Source organism: Ambystoma mexicanum, chromosome 1p, assembly GCF_040938575.1.
Source record: "Ambystoma mexicanum isolate Mex_15411 chromosome 1p, UKY_AmexF1_1, whole genome shotgun sequence".
NCBI classification, from domain to species: Eukaryota; Metazoa; Chordata; class Amphibia; order Caudata; family Ambystomatidae; genus Ambystoma; species Ambystoma mexicanum.
Window position 1 is genome coordinate 324,089,084 of NC_090921.1, and position 25,683 is coordinate 324,114,766.

Below are 25,683 nucleotides of genomic sequence, written 5' to 3' on the forward strand. Positions count from 1 at the left end.
GAACCCCCCCCCGGTCACACCGAACCAGGAATCAGGCTGGTTTGCAAAGTTAAAAATATTTATTTATATATTGCACAATAGATATCACACTATTTTAATGGGTATACAATAATCACCAATGGGGTGATGTCACACTAAATAATCTCTTTAATCATAAGGAGTAATGATGGGCAAAATAATGCAGCATAGACATAATACTTTTGTGTGTGTTCAATCAAATGGTAATGTGATTACTATTTCCCCCTGCACACTCTTCAATCCCCCCAATATTCCATATGAAGAAATAGAAAGAGAGAAAACAGGTTTCAGGAATGCAGAATTCAAGCAAATATATCAATCCCTATTCCCCCCCCAGCAAACACAAGAGGGAAACAGGAATGATTGGCAAACTGTCAAAAATGGTTTCAAAGTTGGCTTTGAATGAATGGGTAAAACACTAAATCTGGATTTAATTCACTGAAATTATTTAAATACTAATGGGAGCCACTTTGTATGGTTGTAGACACACACTAGCAATGATTTGAGAGTAATAAGCAAGTAGAAAACTTAATTTTGAGGTTGGGTGCAATGAAAAGCTATTTTACACATTATAGATGTTAGCCAAACGAAAAATTTGCGGCAAACATTTCCGTGTGCGGTAACTATAACTATAATGAAAATTGAAGAAGTTATGAACGTTTTTCGTGGAGGTCGTTGTTTTCAGATAAAGGCAAATTGTAAAACAAGAATGCGCTTTTAAAATACAAACAAGGTTTCTTTACATTAGGTAAGGACTATGAAGAAACAAATTACACGACAGCACAACCACCAGACCAGGACGTCTCTGATCAGGTTTTTGACCGCCGTGACGCTTGCCTTCTTCAGATGAATATATCAGCGCAAAGATGATTTTTTAACAGTATTATTACAGAAGGACTATAGGATAAGAGAGAGAGTTCAGGCAAGACAAAAAGGATTTCTAACAATATAGTTCTGGATATAAGATAGATTTGATTTGGATAGGGATGACTATGGAGAGTACATAGACTAGTGACAATCCTATACTATGGATACTCACTACCAATGTTTTGAATGGAACCGTCAGGAATTCTGGTTCTGGTCAGGGATTTCTTTCTGGGACAGACTGATGGGCACACCGGACTGGTCTGGTTCAGCGATCAGCAAGGTGCTCTGGACACCGCACGGCAGGACTGGACAGCAAGGCGCTCTGGTCTACACTGCACAGCACGACTGGACTGGATCTGCAATGGCTCTCTGGTCTTCATAGAACGGCACCAGATTGGGATTTAATCTGCCCTTCTGGTTAGGAAGATAATTCTTTGTCAGGCAAGCAGTTACAGCATAGCCTGGCTGCTTCTTTTGGTTTCCCCTTTAAGTTGAGGGATGGATTCTGGACGTTAGGCCCAGTTGAAAGTGGTTCAGCTATGCTCTGAGTGTTTCTGCTTGCAAAGTTTTTTGGAGTCTGGAACAAGAAGTATGGATGGATATCCTTCAAAGTGCTTTGCCAAATTAGGGATGGTGGGTGGATCAGTGTCTCTTTTCTAGGTCCACAGCCGTCTCTATTTATGTGTTTGATAAAGGGGTGGGTATACTGAATTATCCTAGGCGCACCCATAGGTAGTCCACTGGCTAAAGTCTGCTCTCTCCCTTGATTGGAGGAGAAAACAGAGTGTCATCATGATGATGTGGTTTATGAGGCAAAACATCCACCCCTTTGCCTTTTGCACACAAAATCTATTTTTGATATGATAAATCTTTACATGTGTACAATCTTTATACCAATAACATACATAGATCACATATTTTGTGGAGCACACCCTCTTCCAATCCTCGCTGCAGTGGGATCATGGGTCGGGATTTGACACATTTTCACACTTTTTGTCCGAGACACAACATCTGATTTGTCCACAATTTTGTACGTAAGTGCGCATGATATCTGTGCATAATCGTATGAAGTTTCATGCTTCTGACATAAATACAATTGCTACAAAACCAGAATTTTCACTGTGTTCACACAGTCTTTTATTAGTCTTTTTCAAAAATATGCTTTCTGTGCTTTGTGAATCCACAAATGGTCGTCTGTCTTTGCCTCTATCTCCATCTTGTAGCTCAAGAGCAATCCCCGCCTTCTTCCTCTGGCAGAGGCCACTGTTGACACTTTACAATCTGCATATCCTTTCAGCCAAGGAAGGTTAATTGTCTCTCCGAGAAGCAGCCCCAGTGCCCCTCCCCTCTTAATCAACACCTGAATGTGAGTTCCTGGTCCAGAGAGCAGAAGGGAGGTGCCTTGCCCAGTGGGGGGAGTTGCTTTGTAGTTTTGGCTTGCATCAGGCTTACTTTAAAAGTCACTTTGTTAAATTTTTCTTTGTTGAAAATAAACTTGCAATTTTAAAACAGGCAACTAGAACTCTATTTCCAGTCTCTAAACCATGGAGATTAAATAGTTGCAACCTATATTACTTTTGATAACAGGTCACTTAATTTATAGACATTTGATTTCAATTGCACATGTTTAAGCTTCTAAAGCAACTAATGACAGCTGTCATACAGGCGGCCGCTGGTACTGCGCCCATATTTTGACAGATTTCCACAGGCAAGCACACTTTTTACTATGGATATTTTGATGATAGATTCCACCTTTCCTGACATTGTGTGTTCATAATGAATCCTTAAATGAAGTGGCGGTTAACACCCAGCAAAGATATAGGATGTTTTATGGTGTTTTGGACCGGTATTTTGTATTTTCAGCAAACAAGAAAAAAGGGATTTAAGAGCAATTTCTGTTTTTTTTGCAATAAAGCACTGCCTTTCCTGCAATGTTCATCTTTACTTGGTGGGCGGCCCAGTAACATGTTTCAGCAGTGAAGTCTTCTTTCCACTACTGACAACTGGCAAAGTAGATTTGGCAGCCATCTTTTCGTGTTTCAAAGCGCAATTTCCATGGGTTCTGGCACACATAGGGCTTTTGCAGCCATTTTGATGATTCTTGCACCATCAACACACAGGGATGTCGCAGGGCAGAGCCTAGTGGGTTAAAACATCCCACACTTTTATGTGCGGAATGAAGATTGCATGTGTAAAGATCTCTTTAGAAAATGAAAGACGTTTTATAACTGTACAGAAGCTGTAACACAAGTAGACTAAGTAATAATAATAATAATGATAATTTCGCATTTATATAGCACTACAAACCCTCAGGTATCTGAATGCTGCTCATTATTACCCACGGTGTGTGGTGCTCATTTATCGACCTCGGAAGGATTAAAGGCTGAGTTTGGCCCTGCCGGGATTTGAACTTGCGTCAGCAGGCTCTACACAGATGTCAAAGCGAGCGCTCTACTCGCTGTGCTATTGGACCGAAGGTCTGGCTATACGTAGTGAATAGACTGCAGGCGGTGCCGCCATTATGTTGAACCTGGATATTCAATATCACATTTTAGTAAGCCAGGACCCATGAAGAGAAGGGCTGAAAGTGTGGCATAGTAGGAAAACAGCTGAAGATCAAGGAAGGATCGAGAAGGCTGTCTGGCTCAGTGTCAATGGTTGAGGCAGCCAAGAACTGGTTAGCTACCTATGGAGATACAAAAGACATGAGAAGTAAGACGAGCCCCTGTTAAGGTGCGAACGAATGACACCATAAATGCCAAGTTCTATTCATTTATAACTATTAAATATGAGAAAAGGAGCTAAAACACGGTCTTCTGTCACGTGGGTAGATGGAAATAGAAATTGGGCACAGAGCTCCGAGCCTTGAAGATAAGAACGTGCTCATACTCCCTTCTATTCTCAGGAGCAGTGATACTTTGCAAGGCCAAGTTCAATGACCGTTGATGTCCATTGTACTCCCTGCTTTAGACAATTGAGAATAAAACAGATTACTTTGCAACTTCCTGAGTCGGTCCAACGAAGGCCGGCCCTCTGCTATTGTGCACCCTAATACCCACACACCAGTAACTTAAAGAAATATAAAGGCCAAATCGTGCATGAGCCATTAAAAACCTTGACCATCAGCTACCGTGCCACACAGTGCTTGGCCCTCATGCATGGTGTCACACATTATGTGACCTTTATGTAATATGCCCATACATTATATCACTTTTTATATATCACTTATTGTCAGATTTCTCCTAATCCTTTTCAACATTATAATCAGTGTTATTCTTTCCCAATTTAATGGCCCTCGATGTATTGACCAGAATCGGGTAAAAGGCTGTGGCGGCCCTGCTGGGATCAAAACAGTGTCCTTTATACAGAACACAGATGATGGAGTTTATGCTTGATTTGCTGAGACACATATGGACTTACTGCGTTCTCACTACTTACTCTGTCACCAAAGATCAGCTCCTTAATTATTACGTCACAGACAGTATGACTATAAGTTATTGTGTCTTTGGATGCCTGCCCATTATTTACTGTGTACACAATGCTACTGTGCCTGTATAAGTGGAACATGAGTTACAGTGTACGGTAATTCAGAATCAGGAGACGGACAAGATGGCATTTTAAGTCAAAAGGGTATTAGTTACTACACCCAAAACCCAAAACCTATGCTGTTCCTAAGATTCTTGGAACTACTTCTAAAGAAAAAAAAGAAGTCGAATGGAGTGCTCATCATGATGTTCTACAAGGTAAACAAAGTCCACCGTCCAGAAAACCTATTCTAACCTGATTACTGTCCCTACCACTGTCCCTACCACTACGAACACAAAAAGTCTAACTTCAAACCTTTACCGAAAAGGAAAGAATGCTGGCTGGTTTCCAACTCCACCCAGATGTTTCTTCATCAAAATCAAGGGGCTAATTGCCTCGTGGCACAGTACAAATCAGAAGAACAACATTCTCTTCCTCCTTGGTTGGTGAAGTGCCTTCTCTAAGTCTCTGGTTCTTTTCTGTCATTGGAAACCACCTGGTTCCTGTGTCCACACTCAGTGGTATTCTTGATTTTCCTACCAAGGAGCTCCCCACTCGGGAGCTTCTTGTTTCTCTCCCCACACTGGGGCTTCTCTCTGGCTCTTGTCCCACTCTGGGACCTCTTGTCTCTTTCCCGCACCGGGGATTCTCTCTCTCTTTCAATTGTGCAGCTTCTTCTTTCCTTCCCCACACTGGGGCTTCTGTCTGTCTCTTTCCCCACTCTGGGGCTTCCTTTTTCCTTCCCCGCATTGGGATCATTTAGCTTTAACCCCTTCTAGGGGTATCTAGTCTCTTACCTTGTCTTGAGGGCTGGCTGGGTCTCTCTGCCCTCCCTGCTCTCTGGAACAATTGAGCACCTTCTCGGTTGTAGTGGTGTCCCTCTGGGAAGGCGGTTTCCTTGGCTGACGCGGAAATGCAGTTTGGCTTCTTTTCCGGTTCTCTGCATCTGGCTATTTGGCTTTGTCTCGCTGGTACTCGCTAGTTATTCTGTGCCATGGACAGTGGCTCTTGTCAACCACTTGTGGTTTGGTAGTGACTTCTCCACAGGTTCGGTGAAGCTTTGTTGGATCCAGACAGTCTCAGAGAGAGTAGGGTTCCACAGGCTTCTCGGGTCCTCTGCAAAACACACCTTCCGCGTCAAGGTGCTGCCTGTCTCAGCCTTTCAGGAGGACGTCTCTTCTTGTGGCTCGTTCTGCAAGACTTTCTCTTCCCTTTTCTTCTCATATGGTGTTGCTCATATGACCACTTTAAGATTCGGGCTGAAATGAGATTGGACAATCTGTTGATTCTCTGGTTCACGTAGAGAGGGTCTCATCAAAGGGTCAACAACCACACCAGCCATTTCAACATGGTTATTCATGCAACTATACTGCTGAATCTTCATATACTTTTCACATGAGAGAGGATGAATACAATCCCTTTCTTCGGCTTCCTTGGGGAATTAACTCCAGTGGGATCCTGCTTGCCCTTCCCCTTAGGGAGTGTTAAGCTTAGCAGGCTCACCACCCTAGTCTCAAAGGGGTAGCTCCCCTTGGGGAGAAGGGACACATTCCCTGGATTGGTCACAAGTGTCACATAAGCTTGCCCATCAGTTCTTGGGCATGTAATGCTGGACCGTAGGTCCATGTGTCACAGAACAATTGACCATTGGTTACAGTGTCATCATTGATTACTTATTCATCTTACTTTGCACATCATGCCTACCCATCATTTTATCTGCCCATCACTCACAGTATAAAAGGCCCCTGGGCATCCATGCATGTGCATGGAATGCCTACTCAGCGATTACTATGCCGCACGCATGCCCATCGGTGTTTGTGTGCATAATGCTTACGTTTATGTTGGGTTATGTTATTGTGATTTATACAGCGCACCATTGCCATTTTCATGGTCTCCAAATCCTTGTGGAAGCCATAATGCTGTTGAATGAATTGCCTTGGTTTGTAGGTTAGTGGCAGGCAGTACACAGCAACACTCGTGGCTGCAATGTAACAGCTGCATGGCACTTTTACTTCCACGAAATACATCGTATTTCGCTCTCTTCAGCCCGTCAACTCATTTTCACTCCCGATCACATCGTTACAAAAAAGGAGTGCTGCGAGAATCTCATTAAATGTACCTCTCACCATATATTAACAGTCCCACTCTATGTGAATGTCGCACAATGCAGAATAGCCTCACGCAGTGCCTGTGAGTACCATGAGGAGGAGAGAATGGCTGCTTAGTGGATGCATGTTAAGCCTCGTTTCAGTCTCACTCTGTGTGTGTGTCTCCAACCTCACAGACAGGTTCACCCCGTGACAGTGAGTCTCACTCCTAGGGAACTGCCACAATCGTAGGATGTAATTCTCATATTTGGGAATACTGTCTCCCCCATTTAAAATGAGTCTCACACTCACACTACATCGACATGTCTTACTCATTGTGCACTATGGACCACAGCTGTTTTGGGACGTAAGCCTTACACTATGGATCACTGTCTCCCTCTTTGAGCGCGAGCTGTACTCTTCAGAGCAGCCTGACTCACTAGGTGCAAGGCTCACAGCTTAAAGTGCAGCCTTCCCCAGTGTGTGTGTCTTCCCACTCGGGCCGCGTCTTACTCACTGAGTCTGAGTCTCACTACTACTGGTTGAACCGTCTGAATAAATGTGTTTTAGTTCACACCTTAAAGCAAAGTTCCACTGATTATATTTGAATCTCACACCTTGGAACACAGTTTCACTTGTTGGTGGCGAGTCTCACTGTGTGCACGGTCTCAGTTAGTGGGTGAGTCTGACACCATCAAGCACATCCTCATTCTTAGGTTTGGAGCCTTAGCAGTCCCACATTATGGGTGCGAATAACATATCCCAGAACACAGTCTCTCCCATAGGGATGTGTCTCACTCTCTAGAGCAGTCTCACGTGTTTCTAGGTCGCACACCTTGACGCACAGTCTCACGCATGTTATGTGAGCCTGGCATCTGGAGCACAGCCTGACCTATTGGGTGTGAGCCCCTCACATCAATTTGTGAAAATGACATACCATGCAGCAACATCCTTCTCATTGGATGTAAGTCTCATACACAGGAGCACTGTATCTCTCCCCGGGTGTGATTCCCACAACCAGGACCACAGTCACACTAGGTGTCTGTGCATGTCACACTTCAAAGCAAAAAGTCAATCAGTGAGGTTGCGTCTCTAACCTTAGAACACAGCATCACTCATTTGTTGCAAATCTATTATGTGATAACACAGACTCACTCAATCGATGTGTGATGCACCTTGGAGTGCAGTTTCACACATGCAGGAGGGAACTGATGACATTGGGACATTATCTCTTTCACGGAGTCTGAAGCTTACTTGTAGGAGACTTCGATTGATTTGCGTCTCACTCCTTGGTATAGTGCCATGCTTTGCAGGTCATCCCCAGACCTTTAAACATAGTGTCACGCCAACGCATAATCTTTCCTCTTAGTCTTTCTAAATTACCCCATTTGTATTAATGGAGAAAGCCTTATAACTGAGCAACAGAATATTTCTGTGAAAAGAGGATTTGGCCATGCATTCTGAAATATCCCTCTTGTAGACAGCCTCATGTTGAGATTCCAGCCCTAATAGGTCAGTTTGAGTAGGAAGGAGGAACTCTGATTTTGGGAGTGTTCAGATTCCCATTTGTGAAAGGTGCAATGACTACAATCTCTTTTCTGTTTAGACAGCATTTGCGTTGTGGCCTCTTATTTCACAATGTGGACAGTTTCCAAAGATCAGCCGACCCTGCCCCCCAAAGGCACACACTTTCTAAACCTTAGCCAAATGGCTTGAAACTCCGGGTCACAGTCCCTGTGATTGATTTGTAGCTGGTATTCCACAAGCAGCTTATGACATGGAGGTTACCCCATCAATATAATGTGGGGTACACAGTGTACACTGGTCTAGCACCAAGAAGCCACGCGGGTGGTGATGGAGCATCCAATAAACCTCTAGCTGAATTCCACCTCTGAGTACATCAGCACTGATGATGAAAGCTGGTGTTGTCCCATAAAAAGCAAAGCCGCCAAACTGAGAAGAGTAAATAGGTCACATTAAAGTGGTATCACTACATATTATCCCCACCAAAAATATCACTGTATATATGGTCGCCTGGAACGGCTATAGGTGTTATTTTTGGGGGGTTAATTTTTGGGGTTATTGGGAGCTGGGGTTGCGGGGGTGTTCCCCGCTCCTTTAAAAATAATGCAGGGGTTGCGGGGGTGTCCCCCGCAGGTTCCATGCCTTAATATCGCCACAAAAATATGGCAATATTTTTATATGGCGAGATTTTTGCGGGGTTATTAACACATGGAACCCATTAAAGTACACAACCCCTATGGAGAAGTGCTGCACTTTGCCATTTAAAGTACAGAAACCTTGCTGAGAGGTGTCTGTAGTTTCTCAATAAATGTATATTTTTCCTGCCTAGATGGGCAAGCACTGACCTACTGTGCTATACCAGGCTTAGAATGGTCAGCATCAGTCAATTACAATATAGCAGCTAACATGAGAATTGTACCATTGCCCCATTATATATTCTATGCTATTTTTCCTTTGGGATATTAAGACTGCGGTGATCTGCTATGGAGGCTGGTGAATTGTTTGATTGGAGGGGCGTAAATGTTTCCCAGCATTATGTAGGAAAGATGGAGCAAAGCGAGGGAGCCCGAACCAAACAAGGGGGTTTGGGGGGTCTCCCACTGAAATCATCTAAAAATAAAGGGTTAAAATTAAGCAGTTTACAGCACAACTTCTTTGAAAAATTGTGGAAAAAGCAATACATTTTTATAGGGTAACACATGAAAATGTGCAAGTCACAAACCGTGCATTTTCATGGTGCCTTTGTATATACACCAATGTAGGCCATCATGGCCACTGAAGAGCACTCATCCTGTAGGATATATCAGTGACGCCCAGAGAAAAGCCATGCCACAGTAAGAAACCATTTCCTGGCTACCAAAGCACAAATAGACCCAACCCTGCATAGCCCCCGCAGTCAGAGGCACACTCCCCGCAACACATGCAATCATAAACTGTTCATACAGCATTTCATTGATACATGCTCACTCTCTCGCCCGTGCACCTGTACAACATGCACTCTCTCTTTCACACAAACATACACTCCTACATTCACACGTGCACTTACAGACACAAACCCTTGCATGCACGTGTGCACACACACATACATTTTTTCTTTCTTACTTGCAGCCCCAGTCTGGACTTTAGATTTCGTCTGTAGCAAAGGCACTTTGTCTCTCGCGCAGCGCACGTGAGGAAGCAGGGAGAGCTTTGGGGTTCGTGTATATGCTGGGTGGAGATGGAGCACATCCATCATGCCGTGCAGGGAGACCTAGGATTGCACGGAGGAGCAGGAACACCCCCTATGCATAGTTATGCCTGCAGTTCCCCAGTCTCCATCCCCAATGGGCAGTGCAAGGCACTCCCTGCCTTACATGGTCAATTGGCCATGTGCGTTCGGGAACTGAAACTGTCAATGGAAATCTATGTTTCCCTTTGATAGTTAAAGCAAGCCCAGGAGCGGCCTCTCACCTGCTTGCTACAGACGAGGAATCACTCTGTGTTTTCACTGGGCTGGTTTTGGCTTGTCCATAATTGCTGGTGGGTCTGTGCCCATCGCCAGTTATTGACGAGGCACCCCTGCTCTCTCATCCTTTTCAGAAGATATTAGCACCTGCATTACCCAGGTGGCATATAGCCCTGCGAGGACGTGCTGTCGCAAGCAGATCTGCTTAGAAGTGGTAATACCATTGTGCTTAGAATACAGCAGGTCTATCCAGAAGTGCTGCCATTGTTCCATTAAACTAATCGCAGCCCTACTGGGAATGGCCAGTAATGCCCCTTTAACACGATAGTAGCCCACACTTAGAAGGCTCAGAAGTGCTGTCACTGGCTCATTAGAAGCGCAGCAGAGCCACTGGAAAGTGTCAGTCGTGTGTTCCTAAAGACCACTAGCCCTAATGATGAGGGCTGCCTTTACAGGAACACTGGTGCACTGCGGATGGGCGCTGACATTCTCTCACTAATGAAGTCGCAGCTGCCTGAAAAGTCATTATAGCTTCTCTTGCTTCATGCCCACCTACTCGAGCAGAGAGAACTTCATACCCAGTCAGTTATTGTCCTCGCTGCTAAAACCACCAAGTGGTGAACTCACTTGACACATTAAAAAAATATTATCATAAAACAGATTCATACTCCAGTCAACCCACAACGAACGCAATACTCAATGCCTGCTCATCCCCCCTTGCCCTCTCTACCCCCAACTCTTTCGCATATTTTTCTATTCGCATTCCTTCCAAGGCTTTTGATCCCTATCTCTCATCCCCCTTTCGCCCTCCATACTCTGTGCGTGTCTACAGTTCCCTTTGCATTCAGATCCACCATCCCTTGCTTTCTCTTCAATCCATTATTCTGTTTTCTTCCCTCGTTGTTTCCACTTGTTTCTTCCCCTTATCCCATCCTCTACCACAATGACTGTTACCCCTCTCACTCTCTCTCCCCTTCTCTCCCTGTCAATTTATCTCTCCCTCTCCATCTCTCCCTCCCCTCCTCTCTTTCACTCTTTCAGTCTCTATCTCTTTCTCCCCTCTCTCACCCCCTCTCTCTCAGCCTCTCTCTCTCCTTGTAACTCTCTATCCATGTCTCTCTCTCCATCTCTCTCTTTCTCGCTCTGTCTTTCTCTCTCCCTCTCCCTCCCTGTCTCTCCCTCTCTGTCTCTTCCTTTTCTTTCTTTCTTTCATTCTTTCTTTCTTTCTTTCTTTCTTTCTTTCTTTCTTTCTTTCTTTCTCTCTTTCTTTCTTTCTTTCTTTCTTTCTTTCTCTCGTTCTCTCTTTCTTACTCTTTCAAAGTGACCACAGGGCAAACAAGGTGGGGACAGAGGAGGTAGACAATAAATTACATCAAGGATAAATAATTAAATTAATAGTACAAACAAATATTGAGACTCGAGGGAAGGGGAGACAAACCTACCATGCCTTGTGAGTGTTCAGAACGTGCAAGTGCAGTTTCTCTCTTTCTCTCTCGGTCTCTCTCTCCCTCTCCATATGCTTCTATGAGGCCATCGTGTTCTCTCTCCCATCTGATTTCCATCCTAAGGATGCTTTTACTCCACGTTTCTTTGTCTATTTCTGTGCCATATAGGCTGGCGTCAATGGTGTGTCCAGGGAGTGGCCTAGGGTGGCCTGTGCTGCCCCTGCACTCTGATTGTTCACCCCAGGTGCCACCCCATTATCCTAACATATGATAATTATGAGTGTGTGCGCTCGTGCCAGCCCTGCATAAGTCAATGCCCCACTTGCCCCCCCCGTCTACCCCAGTCAAAAGAATCTGGACACGCCACTGCTCGGTGTCCCTGTTCCATCTGCATCAATGCATCTCTCTGCCTACCACTACCTCCCTCTGAACTCTCTCACTCTGAGGTGCAACTCTCCCTCCATGCTCCATCACACTGTGCCTTTATACTCTCTCACGCTTTGTAACTCGCCGCCTCTCTCTCTCTCTCTCTCTCTCTCTCTCTCTCTCTCTCACTCTCAGGTGCATCTCTCCCATCATGCTCCATCACACTGTGCCTTTATACCCTCTCACGCTTTGTATGTCTCCGCCTCTCTCTCTCTCTCTCTCTCTCTCTCTCTCACTCTCAGGTGCATCTCTCCCATCATGCTCCATCACACTGTTCCTTTATACCCTCTCACGCTTTGTATGTCTCCGCCTCTCTCTCTCTCCCTCTCTCTCACTCTCAGGAGCATCTCTCCCACCATGCTCCATCACACTGTGCCTTTTGAATCTCCCACTCTTAATATCCCTCCGCCTCTCTCTCTCTCTCTCTCTCTCTCACTCTGAGGTGCATCTCTCCCTCCATGCTCCATCACACTGTGCCATTATACTCTCTCAAGCTTTGTAACTCGCCGCCTCTCTCTCTCTCTGAGGTGCATCTCTCCCACCATGCTCCATCACACTGTGCCTTTAGACTCTCTCACGCTTTGTATCTCGCCGCCTCTCTCACTCTCTCTGAGGTGCATCTCTCCCACCATGCTCCATCACACTGTGCCTTTAGACTCTCTCACGTTTTGTATCTCGCCGCCTCTCTCTCTCTCTCTCTCAGGTGCATCTCTCCCATCATGCTCCATCACACTGTGCCTTTATATTCTCTCACACTTTGTATCTCTCCGCCCCTCTCTCTCTCCCTCTCTCTCACTCTCAGGAGCATCTCTCCCACCATCCTCCATCACACTGTGCCTTTATACTCTCTCACACTTTGTATCTCTCCGCCCCTCTCTCTCTCCCTCTCTCTCACTCTCAGGAGCATCTCTCCCACCATGCTCCATCACACTGTGCCTTTCGAATCTCCCACTCTTAATATCCCTCCGCCTCTCTCTCTCTCTCTCACTCTGAGGTGCATCTCTCCCTCCATGCTCCATCACAAAGTGCCGTTATACTCTCTCCAGCTTTGTAACTCGCCGCCTCTCTCTCTCTCTCTCTCTCTCTCTCTCTCTCTCTCTCTCTCTCTCTCTGTCTCTCTCGTTCTCTCTCTCTCTCTCTCTCTCTCTCTCTCTCTCTCTCTCTCTCGTGCATCTCTCCCTCCATGCTCCATCACACTGTGCCTTTAGACTCTCTCACTCTTTGTATCTCGCCGCCTCTCTCTCTCTCTCTCTGAGGTGCATCTCTCCCACCATGCTCCATCACACTGTGCCTTTAGACTCTCTCACGCTTTGTATCTCGCCGCCTCTCTCTCTCTCTCTCTCTCTCAGGTGCATCTCTCCCATCATGCTCCATCACACTGTGCCTTTAGACTCTCTCACGCTTTGTATCTCGCCGCCTCTCTCTCTCTCTCTCTCTCTCTCTCTCTCTCTCTCTCTCTCTCTCTCTCTCAGGTGCATCTCTCCCATCATGCTCCATCACACTGTGCCTTTATACTCTCTCACACTTTGTATCTCTCTGCCTCTCTCTCTCTCGAACTCTTTCCCGCTCACTTTCTAGTTCTTGCCTCATATGTCTATCTGCTCCATCTTTCTGTGCTTATCTCAACCTGTACAGATGCATTAAAATAAATCTCTAATTAGCAAAGAATCGGCCCCACATGCAGCACTGGCTGACTACCCCATTTTTAGGGTGACACTGGGCCCCTATTGGCCCAGCAGTAGCTGCGTCCCTGCTGTAAACACTGCACCTTCCAGGACATCTGCCAGGCCTAACATTGTAGCTGACACTGCCCCAGCCACATCAGCCTGTCGGACATTACTTAATGGAGGGGCTGTGACCATGTGTCATGCCGAGGCATCTACGTTTCCCATGAACTCCCTTTCTTCCCCTAAACCGGGATAGTGAAATCCATGATTGCAAACACATTGGGCCTCATTACGAGGCTTGCGCTCCCGTAACGGGTGCCGGTACGGGACCGGCACCGTTCATTACGGGATGCCTTATTAGGAGATCCACTAGTGGGACCCGGAACAGACGTCTGGTAAAACCAGTCGTCCTTTCCGGGTCCTGCGAGGGGTCCAAGGAGCTAATAACGGGCCCGTTATTAGCTCCATCCCCATTCCCATTGAGCTCTATGGGGGCTCAAATGGGAATGGGGATTGGTTTTGTGAATGAGGAATTACCAGGTCCTCCAAGGTTGGAATGACCTGGTAATTCCTCATTCACAGAACCCGGAGCTGGAACCTGGTATGGAGGCGGCCATGCCCTTGCTAAGGGCATGGCTGCCTCCATACTCGTAATGAGGCCCATTTACCAGACCCTAAAACTAAGATGTAAGAAACATAAGATATGATGTCATTCTTAGAAATGCAGGTGCTGTAAGGTACCTAGTGCGTCAATGAAATAGTTGATGTTATTAATATGTTTTCCCTGCCTGCCACTGATGCTAATCTAAGCAAGTCGAGATTTCTAGCCTACACCTGATAGGCTTAATTCATGCCAAATTGTGCTTTTTCAGAGTCTGGTCCAATAAAATGGTCTGGGAATTCACTTGGAAAGGAACTTGATATTTTAATAAGGCGCCCAACAACAGGCTCCTCAGGCAAAGGTACCACAGGACCTGCTCTGGGTACTTTAATGAGGATGTGTAAATAAAAGAAAAACAATATCTCATTAGCTGAACAGAAGGCAAAATAGCAATAGGGAATAATTTCCAGGAGTAAACCTGAACCTTAACTGGTATACAAATGGTGAGAAAAGTTAGGAGAAACAAGAGACATCAGAACTCCTCCAGAAATAATTACCGCTTTACATTGACCCTTTCCAGGCAGCCAATGTAATGAAGATAAAGAAAGTGTAATCTACTATAAAATATGAAGTTGCTTTCTCAGAGAAATCCTAGATCACTTTCTTGCATTAGGCCCTGAAGAACATACGTAAGGCATTCATTAAGTCTTTCAGAGTGATAGACTTGGTCGCCCTCCCTGGGCATCCTCTCGCTTCCGCTCATTCTCTTTTCTTGCTCAACTTGCATGGAATTCTCTTCCCCGGGACATCCGAGAAACAGTCCACACAGATTTCTTCAAAGCCAAACTCAAAGCCTACCTGCTTGCCTCCTAGTTACCCTCTCAACCAACCTCTCATCTGCCTGCTAGCTGACATTTTCCCCTCACGCCTAACCTGCCTCTGTCCCTCACTTTCTCTGTCTCCACTCTAGCACTTCACCCATCAGGGTAACATACCGATCACAGCTGGACTCACCGCCTACCTGCACTTAAAATGTCTAATGTTGGTTGTCCTTAATCTAATTGCAAGGGGTAAGGAGTTTAAAGTCGGGACAAGCTGGTCCCCTGCGCAATCCATTCTCTGTTGGCAAGGTTTGGCCTGCGGCCTGGCACAGGGTTTTGTCGGGGAACCAAACTCCAGGGTTCCCAGGGTCGGGTTGTAGAAGTTCGGTGAAGGTTGACAAAACCCTGTTGGTTGTGGGCGCTGGCAAGGAGTTGGTGCACCAGTACTGTCGGTAATTATTCACAGAACAGTCTTGGATTGTAGTTGTGCAATGATATTTATTAGTTCTGGTGCACCATAACACTTGCGGCACATTGTGCCTGGGTGATAGAAACACACATCCGACGCGCGTTTCGACCTAAGTGTTTCTCAAGGCAATTGGTAGTAATGTGAGCTCGCGTTGAAGCATGTGGTGAACAACCCCTGGATAGGGTGTTGGATCTTGGCTTGTTAGCTCATCTGAGAGGATGTTGCTGTAGCACCGAATGGTGAAGATCCTGTCCTTAATCTATGTATGTGCTCTTATGTATTGACCCCAGTGACTGTACACTGGTCAGAATGTCCCTCGCACTCATCCCATTGTAAGAAGCTCACAGCTTCCTGTCAAATATTATTTCTTATCTATAATACGTTCTTTTGTGATCAAAAGATAATTGTGCCTCATGTAAGTAAATAAATAAATAACATATGTTTAGACCTGAAATCTCTGCTGGTTTAGATTAGCGGTATTGAATGCAATCCCGGGATTAGACGTATTTCATGGACTTTTATGTCGGGGGTCTTCATATCATAATTGTACATACACTAAAAGTAGGGGAAATGATTTGTGATGACAATGGTATATCAATTATTAAGAATACCGGAATTCTTTGAAGCCAAGCTTGTAAGAAAAAAATGTATTGTCAATTAAAAACATAGAATCCAAATACATTAAATATTTCTGAATTTTCATTTGACTAAATAGTACTCTAATGTACCAGCACATTGAGTTAGACCAACTATTTGATAAAATGCAAAATATGGTATAAACCACAGAAACATATGAGAGGGATTCGTGAGGGGCACGCAGAGCAGCTACAACTCTAGCAAGGTTGACATGGCAACCGTAATCCTCACTCTCTGATTGCCCACTCAAACTCGTCATCAGAACTGGGGGGCCGTGGGCTGATGTCAGAAGGCCCCTTCATAGTGCTAGGCAGCCATCAATCATGCAGAACGGTGGCGCGGGGAGAGGGAGGAGTGGTAGATGGGCAGGTGGGTGGGGCAGTGGTGCATTTGTAGGTGTTCAGAGGAAAACTGGGAGGCAAGCCCTTCTGGGTGGGCCGCACAACCCTAATGTGATGGTGCTTCAGTGCGGGTTCAATGCACCACACTGCAGACGAACTGCTTAGGGTAGGCCTGCTACGCACAAGCCATAGCTGGCTTTTGGGAAGAGGCACGCCACTTCACATGACGAGGTGCAAGTGGAACTAGACCTGGCGCTGAGGCATAAATAGGCACATTAGACTCATTGGCCAGCCCAGCCCAGTGGGAGTCCAGCCGCGTTGTGAAGAGAGTGAGCTAGAGGGCCAATTCTTGAGGTGACAGGGACAACACTTACACTTCTGTAAGCTATGAACCCACTCCATGTATCATTGATGATAGATACACATAGTCCACGCCGGCAACCCCCCTTTGTGCCTCTGTCGGGAGTGGGTGGGCAGGCAAAGTGCAGACGTGCAGCATCAATGTGGAGAGTAAAACTGAGAGCATGGCGATCAGACATACTAAGAGATGCTGGACCAATAGCACTGCAACTGGAAATCAGCAGAGCAGAAGCGTGACATAGCACAGAAATACACAGAGGACATTGCACTGTTAACCAAGCAAGAATCCCAACCAGAGAGCGAAACTATCACTACACCCAAATGCTCAATCTTACATATACATCAGGCTGCAGGGAGACTCCCAGGAAGCTTACATGGGATGCAGAGTGTAAGCCTGACCTTGCTAACACTGGCATACTCGGCAAATCACAGGGGACTTGCCAGTAAGTAAAAGCTCCTTGCCTTTTTTAAAATTAATTTGTTAGGTAAAGCATTTTGACTATCATATTTTTGAAGGATTTGATTTTGGTGTTTTCGCACACACAAATATAATACAAAAAATATCCACAATTTTGCAATTTGTATTAATCTAAAAATTATGGATTTCTCCAAATTTCAACTACAGTATTACATTTTCTCTCATCGAAAGTTATCCCTCTCTCGCTTGAGGTTCCTCATGTCTCCGTTGGAGATGCAGGCAGCTGATGATGTATCATGATGCATGTGTGAGGTTCCTGACCCTGCCATCTAAGTTCCTTCTTACCTGGTGATGGCTATGTGGCATGACTCTGTTGGTTAATTATTGATATATCTCTTCCTCTTTGCGCTGTCTCCTCTCCACCTTGTGACCCGCCCCTCATCCTTGAATTCTCTCATGTCTCACTTGGTTGGTGACGAGGTCTCTTGTTTTTCCAAGTGTATTTCAAGGACTCCAGTCCAGGACCCCGCTACTTTGTGGATCCGCAGCTCACCCGCTTCGGCCAGGGAGGTGGCCCAGCCTACTCTATGCAGTCTCGCACAAAAGTCCCAGGTGAGCATGATGGAAGATCTGTTGTGTGATCGTGGACAGGTTTGGCAGCACTGAAAAGCAGTCACCATGTAAGGTAGTAGGTTAATGGTGCAACACGTTATAGGAGTGACGCTTGTGAATAGGGCTATCATTAGAAAAGAGTATCCTGTTGGCTTTAGGAATGACTAGTGGGGGAAGTGTCTTTGTGTATAGTTGAGCCAGCTCTGAGTTATGTTGTCTCTTACTTAATATGGTAAGTTTTTGGCCAGGACTTGTGCGGTTATGAGCAGCGCAGAACTGCATGTAGGGATATTTGGAACTTCACAGAGAGGCTGGCAGACCTGATAGTTTAGGAGGACTCGATCAGAGTCACCCATGTCATACAGAAATGGTTATCACCAGTACTCCTGCCATTTCACAGTACGGTGTCCTTCTCTCAGGTAATCTCCTGATTTTCATTGCAGCCAGTCTCCCTCTGAATATGCGCCGGGCATCCTATAGAATGCTGTGATTGTGTGGCGTAATTTCCATTTTGCTGGAACTCCTCCCTGGTCACGATGCTCACTCATTGGAGTCCTTCAGATCACATGAGAGATCCCCTAACATTAAAGAAAAATCTGAATTTTACTGCAACCATAAGTCCCACTGATTTATAAGGCATAGCAGGGACGGGGGGGGGGGAGAAGCAGGTGGAGACTTTCAGCACTGTTCCTCAAGCTTGCCTCGAAGAACATACCATGTTTTCGACCAACCTTTAGAATTAGAGGATGTGTTGTGGGTAGATGGAGGAGACAGAGAATAATGTGGATTCACTAACTGCAGATCCAGCATTACCCTCAAATCTTCTTCCTGTCAAATTCCTCCTTCCTTGAGGACATACCTAATAAAACAAAAAAGTTGAGGTATTCACAAAAGGTACAAAATAAAATACTTAACGCTGAAATTCAGCACACCCGTGTTTATTTGGATTTTTACAGCAAACTCCCCGCACGTGGACTTAACCGTGTCTGGAATTGTGGAGCCCACCACAGCTTCTTTTGAACTTTCACCTGGAGTTGATAATGAATCATTAATGTGGGGGGATTTGTCCAGGTCACTGGTCTAAAAAATATTCACCAGGGGAATTCCTAATGTCGGTCTAGGAGGCCTGGGTCCACCCCTGCCGAGAATAAGGAAGGGGAATCCCTGCAAGTTCATAGGTCTTCATAATGAACAAGCTCATGCTCAGGTGAGTGTTGCCACCCAGGGCTTCATTCCTTTCAGGTTTCTTCCAAAGGAAATGAACCTGTTCTGTTATCCCCCGCTACGGATCTGAATGAGCGATCTGAATGTCACTGTGCCTCGTAGGATCATTGTCTCTGTCTTCCCTCTGTTCCCCCTCCCTTGCCTCGTCGCGCATTGAAAAACTTGTGTATAGGTGCGTTACAAATGCCATATCCTATCATAGCATCCGGAGGAGAGGCTCAATAAATGTCTAACTCCAAATATTTGTCTGGTGAAAGGCCACTTGATTCAGATCCGTGCACAGGTTTACATGAACCCCATCAATGTTGTCTCTTCTTATCACATATATTTTATTCCCCTTCTACCTTCTTCTCCCGCCTCCCCTTGCTGCCTTTAGCAGGTCTTTTCCTCGTTGTTTCCTCTGATGTTCCCTTCCCATCATTGCTTTTCTTTGTGATTTCATTATAGTCTCTTATTTCTTTCCTCCTTTCATTCTGCCACGTACCTCCAAGCTCTGGGACCAAGTAACCACCCAACTGTACACTTTTGTACCCTTTAAATCTGTTTCTTTCTTCTGGCAATCAGAGGGACCCTCCCTAGATGGTGACCCACTCCCCCGGCTCACCATCCACTCTTGTCGCTCTGACCTCCTTTCATGAACCCATGTGTCATGTCCATCTATGTCATTAACTACTCCTCATTTCCATAAATCCGAACAATTATCCTCATCCTGCCTGAAATATGATGGCTTGTCAAATCTAATGAGCTCATGCCACATTACACCATACCAGTCTGCCATCTCCATGTTTATCCTCCACGGGCTCTATCTATGGCTGCCGCTTTCTTCGCCACCCTCCATGACCTCCTCGGCAACAGCTGCGTCCACCCAATGTGCGTGCCTGATCGCAGTCTTTATTATCTCCAGCTCTGTCCATTGTCCCATATTGTCCTCACCAAGATGTGTCATCAATGTGTTTGCCCCAGTGCAAAGAACATAGGCAGCAGTCCTCGCCCCGCCACAGATCATACCAGCTCCACCGCCTCGCAAGACTTGCCTGGGGGTCTTCTAAAAGTCCACGCAGTGTGTGCCTAATTTCAAGCCCCCCTACTTGATGTATAAACTTCATTCTCTTCTGCCAGCCATGGAGAAGGGCGAGGGCATGTAAAATACCTTAAACGATGAGCACACCTTAGGCCTCTGGGAACATCTTAATTATATTGGTAATGTTTTCACTCTTCTCTGTTGCAAAAATACACACAGTTCAAAAATAAGGATGACCAGAGATCTAAACTCTTAGAGCTCCAAGTCTATGCACTGAGGATATTAGCCCAGAGTCTTTAAAAGACAACAGTTTCAGGTGAGCCTACCACAGAGGCTTAAAGGAGCAAGCAAATAGTATCTGCAGAACTAATGGGCAAATCAGTGGGTAAAAGCCAAACTTAGAGGGTGGATCCAGAACAATAAACTCTCTGAAGAATCCTAGGAGCCCAGATTTCAATTCCCCCAGACCATCCAAGAGCAGCCTAAATGCTTTTATATATGACCACTGAAGCTTCATGGTAGCAGCAGATGAACGTTTCTAAAAACCTGTTGTTTTACTATATTGAGGGTGAAGTTCCAAGCAAGTGACGGCCGGAAACTCTTACCCAAGGAAGAACCTCTCACGCTGGCCTGAGGACCCCTTTCTCTGTACTGGCAGCTCTCTACAAGTTACTCAAGCCAGATCAAGGCAGAACACATTTTCATTGTCTCTGTGAAGTAGTCGCCATGTCAGCTTATTCTTAATCACCTCTAAAACTGGAGCCGTTGCCTCCAGGTCTTGTGACACAGGATTTCAACTTGGTATGAAGTGATTCACAGTCAAAACGTTAACAGCAACTCCCTCAACCACCCTGGCTACATCAACTGCCACATGGAAGTTGTATTTGGTTTTTACTTGGTAGTGTGGCCCACTTCTACCAGAAATGCAGCGCAGAGAGCAACAGCGTCGAAATCAGCCTTAGAGCGGAGCTGCGTTTACACAAGTTGCATAATATTCTGATCCGGGGTAAGTCAGATGGTGATGGCATTGAACACAGGAACATAGAAAGGGGACATTTGAAAAATATGAGAACATTCAAAACATTTTACATAAATTAGTCAGTGAACCAGTATTTACACAGTAGCACATTTACATGGGTACTTTGTGATCTCTGGTGGCTTGGTAATGCAAGTGGCAGGAAATGGTGGTGAAGAGTAAATATGTAAAACAATTAAACCAAAGTAAAGAATTAGGCACCCGGTCCATATTTATTAGACTTTCCCACAACAAACCCGAATCACTAGAATTTTTGGATTCGTCAAGGACGAACCTCAGACAAACGTTTGAAAAGGTTCATATGAAGCTTGCCCTCGTGGCTTAAAGGGGACAGGCGGCTGGAACTCCCAGTCCTTCTCAGTGAGTCCGCAGGTTGATGTTGGATGCAGGCTTTGGATATTTAGGAAATGTCTAATAAACTGGAATGCTTTTAGTTGCAGGAAAAAGGGTAGGAAGAGTTAATGAGTGACTGGGACCGTGGCAGGGAGTGAGATTGAGGGTTGGTTTTGCTTATGCAATGCTGCGTGGCACTTTCAGGGCTTTGGGTGTGGAAGAACAACACAGGAGCATCGTAAGATATTTGGGGAGGGTGGTGACAATGCAGTGAGTGTCATTCCCTTGAAGCGAGTGTATGAGACATTTGCCATTGGGTGACACCTTCAACAAGGAGTGTGAGGAGTGGGAATCTGTGAGGGTATCTTGTGGGGGAGTTGTGCTCATCTGATTGTGGTGGGAGGAAGCAGCAGAGATTTGGAGAGGAGCGGCAGATTACACAACAGTCAGTGTATGCCTCTTGAAGGGAGTGGACAGGACAGATTCCATCAGGTGACACCTGGGAGGAGGAGCAGGAGGAGCCATGAATCCCTGTGGACAGCTTCTGGGAAGGAGAGTCACACTTTCCTGATTTTTCTTAGTAGGAGCGTCCTAGATTTGGGAAGGTGGGGCGTGCCACAGTAGTAAGCACCTGTCTCTTGAACAAGTGGGCAATACACATGCCTTCAGGTGTCATCTGGGAGGAGGAGCAGGAGGAGCCATGAATCCCTGTGGACAGCTTCTGGGAAGGAGAGTCACGCTTTCCTGATTTTTCTTGGTGGGAGCGTCCTAGATTTGGGAAGGTGGGGCGTGACACAGCAGTAAGCACCTGTCTCTTGAACAGGTGGGCAATACACATGCCATCATGTGTCATCTGGAAGGAGGAGTGGAAGTAACTAGACATCCATGAGGTTGCGTTTGTGAGAGGCATGCCTACCTGATTTGCAGAGACAGCAGAAGAGGTTCAGAGAGGTAGCGGGTGACCAATATTTGGACACATTTGGGACAAAGATACAAGAAGCAGGTGATGACGTGCTGCACGTGGTATTTTAACTCCTGTGGCTGCTCTTGCTGTGTTTACTGGGGTTGCCACGCATGTGGTCAATTGAAGCAATCACGTCTCTCTCTTTCCACACCCCTGTGACAAGTCACTTGTGACAGATTTGTCAGTACAAGAAAATGCATGGGCATTGTACTCCGACAATGTGCATCCACTGAGATTAACAGAGAAGGTTGCACTTTCGTTTCCATCCACTATCTCAAGGGCAGAAGAGGGAGGTGTGCAGATCTTATCTACTAAAGATCAGGGAAGATCAAAATGGTGTGGAGTGAAAATGTTTATTTTATCCAAAATAAAAAAAGACTGATTTAGAAAGACCGCTCTGAGATTGATCCAAGCAGTCTTTCTAAATCGATCTGTCACACCCTGGATGCAAATGAGTGTGTGCAGGGGCTGACAGGCACTGCCCGGCCAGGAAGGAAGCTGCAGATGTATTAGGTAAGTGTATGTAAGTGTGTGTGTGGGTGTGTGTGTAGGGAGAATGTTTGCAGCGTGGTGGGTAGGGTGTTGGGTAATGTGCTTGTTTGGAGGAGTGTTGTGTGGAAGGAAGGGGGCGGGTGGTCAAATAAGTGTGTGTGTTTCTGCGTGTGAGTGTGTTTGTGTTTGTGAGTGCGTGTGTCTGTCTGTGAGGAGAGTGTGTGGGTTGGATAGGAATGGTTATGCCAGGTAGGCGGCGGGGGATAAATGGGGATCGAGAGGTGTAACCCCCCACAATTGTAAAGGTGAGGGCAGGCAGAGGATTTTGTTTTCCAGAGGGTTTGGGGTGGGGAGTGAAAAGTGATATTAGTGAAAATTAAAGGCTGCACCAAATAGGCAGAAAACAATCAGTCTTTTTTGCGTGCATCCTTTAATACTCAAGAATATCACATAAAACCGATCAACATTTTTAGTACTTGAACTGCGAGAGGAGAATGAAAATCCCAGGTCTCACTCTCTGGGTCAGATCATAATGATCAGGACAAAGATTATGTTACATCAGAGTCCAGACGGGAACAGACACTGATGTTGCAAAGAAGTGATGATGAGGAGGCAGAGGAGAATGACACAGCAAATGCAGAGTTTGCAGTATCAATAGAAGTGTACCCTGTAAGGAACTCAAGGAACTCATGGTGGCAACTGTTAAGACAGATATAAGTGATCACAGTTCACGGGTGTTTATTACATTGTAAGTGTAGGGTGGAAAAATGCCTAACCTAAACCTAAATCTAAGATCGGAGGAAGATGAGACCATCAAATGAAAAATAAGGCTGTGCTTGTGGCGTCTAGTCAAAGTAAAAAAGGCCTACACTTAAAAACCTATTGCCCAATCCATACAACTAATTACAAAAAGAGTTTGGCATTGGGTTTTCAATAAAGGGAGAAGTGTTCACAAATAATAAGTCAGGATATGATTTCCAGGGGTCTCCCTTCCTCACGTTTTGAGCACGGGACAAGGTGGATCTCCAGAGCACAGCACACACTTGATCCTTCCCAGCACGAGTCGACAGTTCTGTATTAGCTATTAGATTCATCGATAGTTAAGTCTCTTTTCAATAAAAAGTCTCTGTCTTCGAGGGCCTGATGGTTTCAACAAAACGAACAAACTAACACATAGCTCCTTTCCAAATGAACGTTGGGGTGATGGCTTTCAGGGGAGGGATTTCCTTTATGAGATTAGTGGTATCTGATTGGCTGAATGGATCTATCTGATCACTGTGCATTTTTTACTGCAAATGCTGAAATTGTCGAATTAAAGAAATGCGGGGGGAACCCCGACATACACCGCCACAATCCTTCTTGACTAATTACTACCCCTTTTACACTTACCATTTACATTTGTGAGAAAAAGTGCAAACATTTGATGCAAAAAAAAAACTACATTTTCGGTTTCGGAATAATGGGATTTTACATTTTCTCCCTGAATGAACTCTGACAATTAAACCCAGTATAATGAGATCTGATGCTCATCAGTGGGCATAGAATCAAGAAACCCAGAAGCCCACTGTGAGTTCATCAGGGATTTGTAGGCACCAAAACCCAAGTAAATTATGGTTGCTAGCAGGGATGGCGAACAGAGGGACGAGAGATGGTCAGGTGAGAGTTGGACTGCTCTCCAGGGAAATTAGGAACCTTCCCTGTCAGGCTAATGCCCCTAGCAGATGAGGAGGGTTGTGGAACAGTCAGCTAGATGGCGGGCAAACCTTTGACCGACTAGAATGGCTCTGGCAGACTCAACCACATGTTACGGCAGTGCTTTTGAAAGGCTAAGGGGGCTGGGGCCCAAAAATTCAAATATCATGCTCACCTCTGAACACAACAATATGACTGTGGATGGTTAGTAGAGTCCGGAAAACGTTGGTCAAGTTGCGTACTAAGGCCTCTGGACGGACAGAAGGGCTGAGGAAGAGATAGCATAAGTTATCGTCACTTTTGAAAGGTGGTTAGGGCTCGTGTCGAGTCAGTCACATGTTGTTAAGCCACTTTATGTTGGCAGTTTTGTTACTGACAGACACACACGTTTTCAGTTATTGGCAAAAGCGTACAAGAGAAAGCTTAATGTGGTTAAGACTAGTGAGACTGCTTAAAGCTCACTATTTCTGTTTTGGCTTACTGCATAAAAACCCAGACTCATTTAAAAGTGGAAAAGGTCGCTTTAATGTGACAGGCCAAAGCTTACAATTAAACGCTTACCTGGCTCCATGGCCTTACAGACTAATGAAATATTTAAACAAACAATTAACTAATTACACATTTTCATTTCCCCCAACAATTAAATAATTAAATAGAGCCATTTCCTCCCTAACTGTCCCTTGGACCCTACCATCTCCTTACCCCTTTTCCAGGCATCCCGCTTTCTCCCTGGGGCCATGCCCCTCCAGGCTCAATACCTGTTCCCCCGGGGTGGCCCGCTTGTGCAAACAGCACCACCCCATCCTTTCCCGTGTCATTCCCCCATTGTGCTTCCCTCCCCCCACATCAAAAGGGGCCATGCCCCCGGAGCCCAGACCCACTTCAATACCTCTCAGACTCCCATCTACACCAATCTCCCCCTTCCTATGACCTGCAGCCAGTCTGACCTGCCACATCAGCAACAGAAATTTTACATCACAACTTCACTAAATGCCCCGACCTGTCACACAAAACTACCAGCCAATCACCCCTTAACATACACCAAAAACCCCCTAACAACTTGCCATGGGACGTAAAAAACCCCGGCATAACCAACATACAATGGTCCTCCCCCCGTTTAATAAACCAGACCCCAGACCTAAACCAAAATGAAGGGGTG

The 25,683-nt window shown here is 45.6% G+C and overlaps 1 protein-coding gene across 1 annotated transcript in view; it reads left to right on the forward strand.

Annotated features, from left to right (window-relative positions):
- Positions 1-25,683, forward strand: part of CIMAP1D (CIMAP1 family member D) — a 101,215-nt gene that overhangs the window by 65,819 nt on the left and 9,713 nt on the right. Inside the window, exon 3 of the mRNA XM_069648002.1 lies at positions 17,649-17,762. Coding sequence (XP_069504103.1) covers positions 17,649-17,762 — 114 coding nt within the window. The remainder of the gene's footprint in view (positions 1-17,648; positions 17,763-25,683) is intronic.